At 37.4% G+C, this 15,269-nt stretch overlaps 1 protein-coding gene across 5 annotated transcripts in view; it reads left to right on the forward strand.

Annotated features, from left to right (window-relative positions):
* The first annotated feature begins 3,603 nt into the window (after positions 1-3,603).
* LOC128686777 (voltage-gated hydrogen channel 1) overlaps positions 3,604-15,269 on the forward strand; it is a 39,909-nt gene continuing 28,243 nt past the window's right edge. For 3 of the 5 annotated variants that reach the window (XR_011391659.1, XM_070082236.1, XM_053773826.2), the window contains exons 1-4: positions 3,607-3,654; positions 3,795-3,846; positions 5,801-5,975; positions 12,809-13,003. Coding sequence is in view for 4 of the 5 variants with exons in the window: in XM_070082236.1 (XP_069938337.1) it covers positions 5,808-5,975; positions 12,809-13,003 (363 nt within the window). In the remaining variant the exon portion in view is untranslated. Of the gene's footprint in view, positions 3,655-3,794; positions 3,847-5,800; positions 5,976-6,633; positions 6,815-12,808; positions 13,004-15,269 lie in introns of those variants that run through there. The other 2 variants (XM_053773827.2, XM_053773828.2) reach the window with 2 other exon arrangements.

Here is a 15,269-nt window from a genome sequence, read left to right on the forward strand (position 1 = left end):
ACAAACATGCTTGAGGAAAGTAGAACAGTGCAGATAGAAACTAGCAAATCCATTGTCCACCATAATGAAATGTCAAGTCAAACATATCTATGGAGAAAGTAACAAGGTCAGTAAATTGCAAGATGTTGTTACTGCTAGACTGAGGCTAGGCTATTAAAGTATCTCTGGTAGTACGATTTGTATGGAGATTGTGGAAAATACTGTATATATTTTCCAGAAATTCAGTATTTATATTTAAATAGATGGCCATACTGTATTTAATAATATTTATGTCATAGAAAACGAAAAGCCTGCGTCTGCTCAGACGAGACTCGCCATCTTGGTTTTGAATTGGATACAACGTTAATTTAATGGGAAGAATTTTTCGTGCTCTAGAGGTTAAAATTGGATTGACACCTCTCAAATAGGAGGCGAAATTGTTGGATGTGCATTCCTGCATAACTTGAGATATCAGACGACTGGACAAGACAGCTCCAGGAACCTCAGATAAGCTCTCTAGATTTGTGTGTAATTCTGGCCAGCATTATTTTCATAGATTTAGTAAGAGTGAGGTTTTCTGAGTATGATACACATTAATCTCCAATCAAATTGGTGAGTGATATATTAAGATATATTTTCCTTCTGTTATGTGATTGTGTATATATATAACCATTTATTATTTTTAATATACAGTCCACAAATTTATATATTTACCAGTATTCCTGGTGTATGTATATTTCATTTAATTAATAGGTCCAGAGCAACTTGTGGATATGACAGTGGTAGGTATCGAAGGGGGACATTTTTTGCGACCTAAGTGTCCCAAATTCCTACTTGTCTAACTGATAAATAACAGTTATCTTTGTTCATTTACTGTTATGTATATAATTATACATCCAAGTAAATGCAATTTTCCACAGAGATGTTAATGATATAATATACAAAGTGTGTGAAAGAGACAGGGCATTACACAGGAACATTATATATTAGTGTCCAAACATCCAATCTTTCAGAGACACCTCCATGCAACCGTTACAGGATATGGCAAAATACCCCATTCTTCATGATATATTACCTAAATATATATATATATATATATATATATATATATATATATATATATATATATATATATATATATATATATATATATATATATATATATATATATATATATAATGTGTGTGTGTGTACTCACCTAATTGTGGTTGCAGGGGTCGAGACTTAGCTCCTGGCCCCTCCTCTTCACTGATCGCTGCTAGGTCCTCTCTCTGCTTCCTGAGCTTTGTTATACCTCGTCTTAAAACTATGTATGGTTCCTGCCTCCACTACTTCACTTGCTAGACTATTCCACTTTCTGACAACTCTGAAGAAATACTTCCTAACATCCCTCTGACTCGTCTGAGTCTTCAACTTCCAATTGTGACCCCTTATTTCTGTGTCCCCTCTCTGGAACAATCTGTCTCTGTCCACCTTATCTATTCCACGCAGTACTTTGTATGTCGTTATCATGTCTCCCCTGACCCTCCTGTCCTCCAATGTCGTCAGTCCGATTTCCCTCAACCTTTCTTCGTAGGACATACCCCTGAGCTCCGGAACTAGCCTTGTTGCAAACCTTTGCACTTTCTCTAATTTCTTGACGTGCTTGACCAAGTGTGGGTTCCAAACTGGGCCTGATGTACACAATGTACAGTGTCTTGAACGATTCCTTACTTAGGTATCGGAACGCTATTCTCTATGTGTGTATGTGTGTGTGTGTACTCACCTAATTGTGGTTGCAGGGGTCGAGACTCAGCTCCTGGCCCCGCCTCTTCACCGACCGCTACTAGGTCCTCTCTCCCCCTGCTCCATGAGCTTTATCATACCTCGTCTTAAAACTATGTATAGTTCCTGCCTCCACTACATCGCTTGCCAGACGTGTGTGTGTGTGTGTAAATTACTTTCGATACTCCCAAAACAGTCAAATACAGGGATTTTTTTCACTGGTGTTGTTTTATCAACTAATGGATAAGGTGAAAATTAGTCATGATTATTAGCATTAAAAACAAAATAAACTGAATAAATCAAATGCGTGATAATGAATTACAATTAAAATGCAAGAAACTGAGTAAATCAAATACATAAAAATGAAACACATGAGCATCAAAAATGAAAAAAATGCACGAAAATTAGTTAAAAATAAAATAAATTAAACTGAATAAATCAAACCCACGAGTATTTAAAACAACAAATGTTAATTATACAAGAAATCATTGGCATAGTGATTTCTGTAGCCCAACCTTCCGGGGGACCGGAAAAAAATATGTTGCCCAAAAATGGGTAGGAATTATAAAAGAAATAAAATTTACTTCCTTGATAATGTGAGTAGTCACGAAAGCGCTTGGAATTTCTCTATTCTTTTAGAGTGGTTGTTTTGCATATTCTGAAATCACCTGTTTACTGTGATCTTATTGCATATATGTATATATATATATATATATATATATATATATATATATATATATATATATATATATATATATATATATATATATATATATATATATATATATATATATATATATATATATATATATATATATATATATATATAATTTCTGTCCTTGGGTAATATTACAATTGTTATACATATATATATATATATATATATATATATATATATATATATATATATATATATATATATATATATATATACATATATATATATATATATATATATATATATATATATATATATATATATATATATATATATATATATGTGTGTGTGTGTGTGTGTGTGTGTGTGTGTGTGTGTGTGTGAAATAAGATCACAGTAAACAGGTAATTTCAGAATATGCAAAACAACCACTGTGAAAGAATAGAGAAGTTCCAAACGCTTTCGTGACTACTCACATTATCAAGAAATAATGAAAGTAAAGCATCAAAGGAAGGTATAAAAAGGGGTAGCCCACACCTCACTATCAGATCATACAACAACGAAACACCTGACGCGAGACAGCAGGCCCGCCGGCCGAACTATTTCCTTTGGTTTATATAAATTAGATCCATTTATAATTAATAGAATTTGGGAAGACTTTAATAGTACTTTGTACAAATAATACTTTTTTAAATTTCTTATTTCTTTGGTAGAATAGTTTGTTGGTGGGTTGTAAGAAGGACCTGTCTAGTTCGGCCGGCGGGCCTGCTGTCTCGCGTCAGGTGTTTCGTTGTTGTATGATATGATAGTGAGGTGTGGGCTACCCCTTTATATACCTTCCTTTGATGCTTTACTTTCATTGTTCCTTGATAATGTGAGTAGTCACGAAAGCGATTGGAACTTCTCTATTTTTTCACAGTGGTTGTTTTGCATATATATATATATATATATATATATATATATATATATATATATATATATATATATATATATATATATATATATATATATATATATATATAGATAGATAGATATAGATATAGATATAGATATAGATATATATATATATATATATATATATATATATATATATATATATATATATATATAGGTGAGTAGAGTATATATATAACAATTGTAATATTATCCAAGGACAGAAATTAACTTGTAAGTAATAAAGCATGAGCTTTGCTAGTCCTTAACAACCCCCAACAACAGTCTGGCTGCGTATGAGCGTATCTCTCTCTTCTCAGGTTTAATCAGTTCTTTGTGTGCCAAATTTGTCGTAGTGTGTATGTATGTATGTATTAGTTAAATAGTAAAGTAACTTGCTGTATACAGTTCCAGGTGTAACAGTCAAGCAGGAAGTAATATTGAATATTAATTGTTTCAGGAGACGTTGGAACTAGATCGCGGCGTCACTCCCTTTGTCTGCTTTTATTTAGGTATAAATTAACTTTATTTTTTTTAATTAGGTTTCGTGTATAAGTTTAAATGTTGACAATGGTCTTGTATAGCAGAGCCGGACTTACACATGGGCTGATTAAAGTTGCGTACATCTTACGGCCTCGCGATGTGTCGCAAAACAAATTTCATCCTTCCATACTTTGCTGTTACTGCACCTAGTTTTGGGGTTTAGGGCTTAAGTTCATTATAATAATGTTGTACCCATTTGGACTTACGAATTTTGGGGGCCTCTAAAAATTGGCATTTCTTAAAGAGCTTCAGATAGTCAAATTATAGCCTTGTAGCAAAGTACATTATGTAGAATTTAACCTACGACACTTCAATAGTCAAACAATGCACCATCTTTCTATTGGAGCTCTTACAGTATATAAATGGAATTTCATGTAAGAAATTTGTATTTCACTTTGAAATACGACAAACATTGTTTGCTCACACAGGGCAGTTACAAGTAAGTTTATCTAGGCACAGGTGCCAGTAGCGGCTCGTCCATAGGAGCTGCAGAGCTGCAGTCCCCCCCAGATGCTCACTGCCAGACGTATGACTTCATCAACTTTATGCAACTGACAAATACATTACAGGAAAAATCTGTTGTATGTTGTTTTCAATGTATTTATAAGCGATTTTAGTTTCTTTTGAAATGAGATAAAAAATTATTAAAAATAGAAGTTTGATGCGGTACGATAGTATAGGTATTACTAGCATTACAAGCCGCCACTGAGAGGTACACACAAGTACAGTTATCATACATGGTGTAAATTATCTAGGATAACCCTAAAAAGTCAAAGTAACTTATTTCTATTGGGGTCCTTGTAATATATAATTATTTAAACCTTAAAAGTTAAAACAGCTATGTAGATCTGTTGTGACATAAAATTTCTGTTTGTTGATAATAAAAAGCAAAGGTGGCCATGAAAATAGCCTTACCGAGGTGTATATGAACTGGAAATATTCAAAATGCATCAATACAACTTTAGCTACTGCCCTTTAAATTCGGTGGTTAAATGCCTTGAATGGGTAAATGAAATTCCCTCCACCCATACCTGTGACAATGTGGTGCTGTCCTCTACTTCCACATTTCTTTGAAAAGCTACTCTTTATTATACATAAGCATAAGTACATTTATAATTGTTTTTACATAAGCACTTTGATTTTTTCTTGCAGAAACATAAGACATTTAAATTGAAAGCCTATCTTTAAGATATATACAGCCTCTCCTCAGTTAATGACGGAGTTCTGTTCCTAAGACCACGTCGTTAAACAAATTCGTCTCTAAGTTAAGAGCATACTATAATGGTAGTGAGTTTGTGTCGCCCATCTATGATATTGTTTTAATGTCACCTTTGCACCATTTATAACATTTCTGGTGTATTTTTAAATATTTGTACAGTAGTGTACTGTGTATTGAAATAAACAGAATAGAGGAAATCAACTCTAATATACATTATTTAGGTATGAATACTTGTCAGAGCGCGTTGTAAGTCCGAGGCATCGGTAAACGAGTACATCACTAAGTGAGGAGAGGCTGTATGGATAAATTAAGTAATGCTGGGCTTGGGTGAAAGCATAAAAGCGAATTTATGATGCATGTAGTGAATAGCTGCGGTTAACTTTCCATATAATGGACCTTCATGTAACAGACTTAAAGAATACAGAATTGAATTTGTTGGGTCACTTAACTTTTAAACATTGGTCAAAGTGCATTGGCTACATAAATGTCAACTTAATGTTACTGCAAGGCAATCTCTTCTCTGTCCACCATGATTACCATTACCAGCCACCCACTCTACTTTCCCTTTTTCCCATTAGTCTGTTATGTGGAGGGTTTACTGTACTGAAAGAAATGGGGTCACCTCATATAAACTAATTCTCAAGTGAAACCTCATAAACTGAAATTAAAATTAATAAGATGCTAATTTTTTTTCTTATTTCAAGAAACATTATGGAAAGAAACAGAGAATTAGATACTGATGGAGTTACAGATGATGTTCCTCGGGGACCACAGGATACCCACAGCCTTGACTCAACTTCTTCTGATGGCATAGCCCTTAGATCACGAACATCTGCAAGACGGCAGTTGCAACATTTTCTTCGTTCTACTCGTTGTCAGGTAACTGTATAATTCTGTCAAGAGAACATTTTATATTTCTGACTTCTGTCTTGTGTTTATTACTTTACCCCCTTCCTTGAATCAAACCTGATTACCTTTTATAGCCTAGGTGGTGTATGACCTTTATGGGATTACAAATTGCCCATGATTGCAATATAATAATAATGATAATTCTTATGTTTGGTAAAGGTCATGCTGATAAACATCTTTTTGATTGCTTCTTCCCTTTTATTCTACCTTCCTTTTGACAGTCCCATGTTTAGGACCTTTGTGGTACTGTCAGTTTGCAGCGGGTGGGATCGATAGGGGATCTCTGAGTACCTTTTTTTATTTTTTATTAGCCATGCTTAAACATTGTTCTGATTGTATGAACACTGATAGTCCTCCCTATTAACCTGTCATTTTTTTTTAATTATTAATTAATGTACTATTTTTTGTTATTATTAGTATATTAGTATTATTGTTTTTTATTAGTTTCAGTTCTTCACTAGTATATTAATCAAAACACACCCAGACTTTGAGCTTCCCAGTTTGAGCATATTTTCGGACTAAATAACTAAAACACTTATGGGATACTTTAAAATTATAATACAGCTGTTTTCTGTGTACTGTACCCACCAAAGGTTAAATATATGTATTGTCCTCTTCTAAATTACAGGTATATTTATACTATATACTCTTAGATGCAAATCATCTAAGGGTAGGCACTGCTCGAAGTGCCAGAGGAATTGGAGTGAATATTGATGCTCCAGCCACAGGGGTACAGGTACCTGTATGGTCCTGCACATCTCTTCATTCCATATCCATATCTTGAACATCCACTACAAATAATGGGGCAGGTACCTCGAAAACTTCACCTAGGGCTGCTTTGCATGATGATGCCTTTGACTCGTCAACTTTAAGTATGACCTATACAGATGCACTATTTTCTGCTTAGTTGTACTGTGTACGCTTTCTTCTGCATTAAGGCTATAATTTCCTCACAGTTGGATATACTTAGTTTTATATAATGTTGCACTTGTACCTTCAGTGACTAGTTATTCAGCACACTCATTTCTAACAAAATCAATGGGCTAAGAGTCAGTTGTTGCACATAGAGGAAAACATTTATCACAGTTAAATTAATGTTCATAGTCCTTACTTTTGTTTGGGATTACTTAACATAGTCTTTTGAAAGCCTATGTAATTTAAAAAAGTTTTAAAAACTATCTGCCACTGAGGTAGGGTGACCCCCCCCCCCCCCAAAAAAAAAAAAAAATGCACTATTACTCACTCCATCACTGTCTTGCCACAGGCGTGCCGATACTACAATTCAGATCTCCCTCCAAACTGCAGTATCCCTACCCCTCCTTCAGAGTGGAGGCACTGTATTTCTACCTCCTGGACTCAAATCCATCTAACTGGGTTATCTGAATCCCTTAATAGATGTTACCTTGTCCACACTCCTCCAGCACGTTGAGTCATGAAATCCACTTTGCCTCCACTTGCTCCTATCTAACATGCTCATACACCTGTTGGTTGTCCAGGTCCCTCACATACAAAACCTTTAACTCCTCAGAAATTTCTTGAAACCCCTCAAAATTTGCATGACCTGCATCATCATTACTTGCCTTTCTAGTAGGCTGTATTTTGTTGTGTATTTTTCCATGGAGACTTACTGTACTGTAGAAACCCCATATCCACAGATTTGATATCCTCTGTTTACTGTGGCCCAAAAGTAATCCTTAATTTTGCTTAATAATGAGCCCCAAAGTGCAAAAGTAGTGATGCTGCAGTTCTTCAAAGCCTAAGAGAACCTGTGAAATGCTTTCCGTCAAAGAAAAAGTGCTTATTGTAGACTTGTTTTGAATAATTTATCGATTAAACTTTATCATGGGTATATACGTAAAAATGACTTGCATATAGGGTTTGCAACTATCAGTAGGTTTTGGAATGTATCCCCTGCAAATACAGGGGGCACTACTGTACTTAAGAACTAGCCTTATCCCATGATTTTTCATTGTGCAGGATTCATTTTTTATTTTACTCCAAATTATTTTTGAAAACTTTAAGTACCTTTCTCACATTAATAAGGCCTTGATTCATGGGCTGGATCATTCGTGTGCAGTTAGGCAGGATGAATTTTTCAAAAACAGTTCCTATTTATGAAATCACTTGTGCAAGTTTGTGAACAGAGCAGAGCAAATGTTAAATAGTAGCTTTATCTTTCAGTCTTTTGAGAGCTCTGCTTTGCTTCAATACTTCTGGCCTCTTCTCTAAAATATTTTAGAGAATATTGGTTGGTAATTTTTTGCTTCATCCAGGCCTCCTGGTATGTGTTGTAAATAACAGGCAACATTTTGACAGCCTTGAGAGGTGTGGGATTTTGCTTCTACTCATTACAAGAGTGTTGTTCTTGTGAGAAATTACTGTATGTTTTTAAAGAAATGCTTCATTTGCACTAGTCAACAAAATAACCCCCTCTTGGATTCTTTCAAATCTCTAACAGATTTCTCATTGCTAAAAATGAAAGCATTTCATGGAGTTTATGAGTTAAATCATGCTCTTCCACTAGACCAGCAAATTTGCCAAAATAATTCCTTGCAGCACCCTGATGTCTGAAAAGCCAGGCTTAGAGACATAAACACTAGGACATGTTTATTTGGATACCTCAGTCTTGGGACCTTGATCACGTCTTAACATACACAGGATCAAGAATAACTGTATATTTATATACTGTATATATAAGCATAAAGCAAGGTGTGAGTGACCGGTAGTGACCTGATGAGGCGCGTAGTATGGGTGAGGTTTGAGATGGCATCAGACAGCCCATGAGGTCTTCTAATTATTGTAGGTGGGCAAGGCTTAATCTTGCTGAATAGCAGGTATTCCAGTGTTTTTGATGTAGTCTACTTTTTTTATTCATTGTCAGTGATGATGAATAATAAGGTTTCCAGGCATATTCAACATACAAGTTAGACTCTAAGTTGCACCTCATACACATTTAGCATATGTCTTATTGACTTTGTGGAGGACATGGGCATTACTTACATCAAATGGTAATAGATATACAGCCTCTCCTCACTTAATGACGGAGTTCTGTTCCTAAGACCACATCGGTAAACAAATTCATTGCTAAGTGAGGAGCATACTATAATGGTACTGGGTTTGTGTCAGCTATCTTTGATATTGTTTTAATGTCACCTTTGCACCATTTATAACATTTCTGGTATATTTTTAAATGTTTATACAGTAGTGTACTGTATATTGTAATAAACAGAATAGAAGAAATCGGCTTTAGTATGTATTATTTAGGCATGCATACTGGTCAGAGAGCCTGTCTTAAGTCCGAGGCGTCAGTGAACGAGTATGTCTCTTAAGTGAGGAAAGGCTGTACAGTAAAATAACTCTTCGCAGTTAAAATACTACACTTGTGCATAAAATATACAGTAGCTGCTGTACTTGTAAGACACAGGTAGTGTTTATTACTTAGCTTCTACTAAGATAATGAGACAACTGCAAGAATCTGGGGGTCCAGGTTGTCAACCCTTGGCAGTGGTAGAGTTGTCATTTACTATTGTGCATATCAGCACTTCACATTATTTTCACAGTTTGCTTTACACTGCTTCAATCTTATTAGTTATGATTCTGGTGCAGTACTTCCATTGCAACTGACTGGAAAAGAATGAAATATAATTTTTTTTTTATATTTTACTGTTTTATAGGCAGTGGTGGCTTGTCCATAGGAGCTGCAGAGTCCCCCAGATGCTCACTGCCAGATGTGTGACTTTATCAGCCTTACACTAAAATAATTTGCAACTGACAAATGTATTACAGGAAAAATCTGTTGTATGTTGTTTTCAATGTATTTAAAACATAGGTAATACATATTTTAAGAAAAAGAGGATAAATAAGTATACACGATATGATGTAGGGCGAAATGACAGTAGTTTGTTGGATTATGTATTGGTAGATAAAAGACTGTTGAGTAGACTTCAGGATGTACATGTTTATAGAGGGGCCACAGATATATCAGATCACTTTCTAGTTGTAGCTACACTGAGAGTAAAAGGTAGATGGGATACAAGGAGAATAGAAGCATCAGGGAAGAGAGAGGTGAAGGTTTATAAACTAAAAGAGGAGGCAGTTAGGGTAAGATATAAACAGCTATTGGAGGATAGATGGGCTAATGAGAGCATAGGCAATGGGGTCGAAGAGGTATGGGGTAGGTTTAAAAATGTAGTGTTAGAGTGTTCAGCAGAAGTTTGTGGTTACAGGAAAGTGGGTGCAGGAGGGAAGAGGAGCGATTGGTGGAATGATGATGTAAAGAGAGTAGTAAGGGAGAAAAAGTTAGCATATGAGAAGTTTTTACAAAGTAGAAGTGATGCAAGGAGGGAAGAGTATATGGAGAAAAAGAGAGAAGTTAAGAGAGTGGTGAAGCAATGTAAAAAGAGAGCAAATGAGAGAGTGGGTGAGATGTTATCAACAAATTTTGTTGAAAATAAGAAAAAGTTTTGGAGTGAGATTAACAAGTTAAGAAAGCCTAGAGAACAAATGGATTTGTCAGTTAAAAATAGGAGAGGAGAGTTATTAAATGGAGAGTTAGAGGTATTGGGAAGATGGAAGGAATATTTTGAGGAATTGTTAAATGTTGATGAAGATAGGGAAGCTGTGATTTCGTGTATAGGGCAAGGAGGAATAACATCTTGTAGGAGTGAGGAAGAGCCAGTTGTGAGTGTGGGGGAAGTTCGTGAGGCAGTAGGTAAAATGAAAGGGGGTAAGGCAGCCGGGATTGATGGGATAAAGATAGAAATGTTAAAAGCAGGTGGGGATATAGTTTTGGAGGGGTTGGTGCAATTATTTAATAAATGTATGGAAGAGGGTAAGGTACCTAGGGATTGGCAGAGAGCATGCATAGTTCCTTTGTATAAAGGCAAAGGGGATAAAAGAGAGTGCAAAAATTATAGGGGGATAAGTCTGTTGAGTGTACCTGGTAAAGTGTATGGTAGAGTTATAATTGAAAGAATTAAGAGTAAGACGGAGAATAGGATAGCAGATGAACAAGGAGGCTTTAGGAAAGGTAGGGGGTGTGTGGACCAGGTGTTTACAGTGAAACATATAAGTGAACAGTATTTAGATAAGGCTAAAGAGGTCTTTGTGGCATTTATGGATTTGGAAAAGGCGTATGACAGGGTGGATAGGGGGGCAATGTGGCAGATGTTGCAAGTGTATGGTGTAGGAGGTAGGTTACTGAAAGCAGTGAAGAGTTTTTACGAGGATAGTGAGGCTCAAGTTAGAGTATGTAGGAAAGAGGGAAATTTTTTCCCAGTAAAAGTAGGCCTTAGACAAGGATGTGTGATGTCACCGTGGTTGTTTAATATATTTATAGATGGGGTTGTAAGAGAAGTAAATGCGAGGGTCTTGGCAAGAGGCGTGGAGTTAAAAGATAAAGAATCACACACAAAGTGGGAGTTGTCACAGCTGCTCTTTGCTGATGACACTGTGCTCTTGGGAGATTCTGAAGAGAAGTTGCAGAGATTGGTGGATGAATTTGGTAGGGTGTGCAAAAGAAGAAAATTAAAGGTGAATACAGGAAAGAGTAAGGTTATGAGGATAACAAAAAGATTAGGTGATGAAAGATTGAATATCAGATTGGAGGGAGAGAGTATGGAGGAGGTGAACGTATTCAGATATTTAGGAGTGGACGTGTCAGCGGATGGGTCTATGAAAGATGAGGTGAATCATAGAATTGATGAGGGAAAAAGAGTGAGTGGTGCACTTAGGAGTCTGTGGAGACAAAGAACTTTGTCCTTGGAGGCAAAGAGGGGAATGTATGAGAGTATAGTTTTACCAACGCTCTTATATGGGTGTGAAGCGTGGGTGATGAATGTTGCAGCGAGGAGAAGGCTGGAGGCAGTGGAGATGTCATGTCTGAGGGCAATGTGTGGTGTGAATATAATGCAGAGAATTCGTAGTTTGGAAGTTAGGAGGAGGTGCGGGATTACCAAAACTGTTGTCCAGAGGGCTGAGGAAGGGTTGTTGAGGTGGTTCGGACATGTAGAGAGAATGGAGCAAAACAGAATGACTTCAAGAGTGTATCAGTCTGTAGTGGAAGGAAGGCGGGGTAGGGGTCGGCCTAGGAAGGGTTGGAGGGAGGGGGTAAAGGAGGTTTTGTGTGCGAGAGGCTTGGACTTCCAGCAGGCATGCGTGAGCGTGTTTGATAGGAGTGAATGGAGACAAATGGTTTTTAATACTTGACGTGCTGTTGGAGTGTGAGCAAAGTAACATTTATGAAGGGATTCAGGGAAACCGGCAGGCCGGACTTGAGTCCTGGAGATGGGAAGTACAGTGCCTGCACTCTGAAGGAGGGGTGTTAATGTTGCAGTTTAAAAACTGTAGTGTAAAGCACCCTTCTGGCAAGACAGTGATGGAGTGAATGATGGTGAAAGTTTTTCTTTTTCGGGCCACCCTGCCTTGGTGGGAATCGGCCGGTGTGATAATAAAAAAAAAAAATAAAAATTATTAAAAATAGAAGTTTGATGTGGTACGATAGTATAAATATTACTGGCGTTACGAGCCACCACTGTTTATAGGCAATATTTATGTAATTTTATGGTACCCCATGTACTGTTTGCTGTGTTACTGTGCATTAATTTAATTTTTTGACTTTTTAAATTTGCTTTTTTTTGTAGCAATATCTTATATTTTGTGAGAAATTACTGTATGTTTTTAAAGACATGCTTCATTTTGAGAAAGCTGTTGCAGCTTCTTCAAGAATTATGCCCCAGGATATGTCAGTAATTACATGCATGTCAGGTCCCAGTTGTAGGTTAATCTTTTTATTAATTTTCTAGGTACTTGTTGTCTCTTTGGTGGTGGTGGATACTATGTTGGTCATCACAGAACTATTGCTGGACTTGGAGATGAATGGGTTTCCTTCATCTATACCATTTGTTCTACACACACTTTCCCTCAGTGTCTTGGCTCTGTTTATTGTGGAGATAGGACTCAAGATTTATGCCTATCGATTTGATTTCTTTACATACAAGGTAATTACGAGATGTCTATTTAAAGTATATATGGTACTGTAAATTCTCTTATAAAATGACTTAATGTTGTGCCATCGTCTTACTACACAATTCAAAAACTGCAACCAAAAATTTTTATAGTACATGAAATTCTTGGTATCGCATTCCATAAAGCATGACAGGGTCAGCATCAAGTTACACATGAAATCTGGGTATTAAATATAGAGGATTTTATTTCCTCCAAAATGAGCAGTTGGGTCCAAGATTGGAGTGTACTCGCCTAATTGTGGTTGCAGGGGTCAAGACTCAGCTCCTAGCTCCGCCTCTTCACTGATTGCTGCTAGGTCCTCCCCCCCTCTCTCTCTCTCTTTCTCTCTCTTTCTCTCTTTCTTTCTCTCTTTCTCTCTTTCTTTCTCTTTTTTTTTTTTTACACAGGGTTTGACAATGTTAAGGATCCCTAGCTTTGACAAGCTATTTACAGGTTAAGGATTCCTAACTTTATTGGCAAGCTAAGAGCTGTTACCTACATCAGCTCATTTGAAAGCATTTTTATTGTTATGAGACATACAAGTAGGGAACAGGATGAAGTTGGAGCCATCTGTGGGCCAGCATTTTCATTTGATCAACTGACTTTATCTCGTTGACATCATTATGCTGTACGAATGTGTTCCACACTCGAGTCATCCTGGGTATATAGGATCTCAGATGGAGTGATGTTCTGGAGAAGGGTACAGCCAGAGTGAAGTTGCTGCTTTCTGCCTGTCTTGTGGCATAAAAGCTTGTTTCACGCTGTCCTCGAAGTGGATCCAAGTGTGGTACTTTGACAATATTGGCCTTGTACATAACAGTAAGGCCACCCACATCCCTCCTATGTTGAAGGCTCTGCTGAAATGACAGATCTATCCAGGATGGGTCCAGGCGAGAGATGAGACGTCTTGCTCTGTTCTCTACTCTGTCAAGCAGTCACAGATGAGAGGGGGGGCAAGCAAACCAAGAAAGTGGAGCATACTCAAGGTGTGAGCGTACTTGTGCCTCGTACAGGATCTTGCAACCCCTACTGTCAAGCAGATGCGAGATACAGCGAAGTGCTGTAAGCTTCCTGGCTGCCTTATTTGCAAGATTTACAACATGGTTCTTCATGGTTAGTTTGAAGTCAAATTTCACCCCAAGGATATCAACTTCTTCTCCAGGTGCCAACACCCTCCCATTCATCCTTACTACTGCACCAGCATTACCATCATGGTGCCTAGAGACGATCATCATTTGCGTTTTCTCAGGTGCAAATGTTACTTGCCATCTATTTCCCCAAGCTGATATAGCTCTCAGCTGGTGATTGATGTAGCTTAGAGCAGCTGGCATTTCTTCTCTTGGATAAGTGAATGTCAGTGTACAGTCATCTGCATATGCATGTGATTCTGGGATGAGATGAAGAAGTCGTTGAAGTAGACATTCCATAACAATGGACCCAGCACGCTTCCTTGTGGAACACTTGCCCCAATAGGATGTCTTGCTGATTCCGTTCCATTGAGAACTACACTTAGAGATCTACCATGAAGGTAATCACTGAGGAGACATAGCGTAGAGCCTGCAATTCCCAGTGCTTGAAGTTTTGCTAAGAGGCCCTGGTGCCACACCCGGTCGAAAGCGCCAGCAATGTCCAGTGCTACCACACAGCTGACTTTGGATTCATCCAATGATTGGTGCCACTTAGTGGAGAGGTTTAACAACAGATCAGCAGCAGAGTAACCTTTCCTGAAGCCATATTGATGATCACAAAATAGTGAGTGATAGTCAAAAAACTCTGTCATTTGTCTTGAGATTATTGTCTCAAGGATCTTACCAGTGATTGACAGGAGTGACACTGGTCTGTAGTTGCTGATTTCTGCTTTCCTCTTCTTTCTGTGAACAGGGACTACATTTGCCTCTTTCCATAGAGAGGGCCATTTACACTGTACTAGGCAGTGCTGAAAGATGCGAGTTAGAGGTGCTGCTAGCTGGTCTGCACATCTCAGCAATCTTGGGCTCAACTTGTCTGGGCCCACAGCCTTTTCTTGGTCAAGCAATTTAAGAAGGAAATGCACCTCCTCCTGCCTTATTGTCACCACTGACAGTTTTGACACAGTTCTTGCAGCTAGCCAAGGAGGGTCCCTTGCTGGATCAGGAACTTGCATTTTGGTAGCAAAGTGTTCAGCAAAGAGGTCCGCCTTCTCTTGACTACTAGTAGAGGTGGTCCCATCCTGTCGATTTAGAGGTGGAATGAGTTCATCAGGCAGATGTCCTTGACCAG

This window comes from Cherax quadricarinatus, chromosome 7, assembly GCF_038502225.1.
Source record: "Cherax quadricarinatus isolate ZL_2023a chromosome 7, ASM3850222v1, whole genome shotgun sequence".
In the NCBI taxonomy this organism is placed as follows: Eukaryota; Metazoa; Arthropoda; class Malacostraca; order Decapoda; family Parastacidae; genus Cherax; species Cherax quadricarinatus.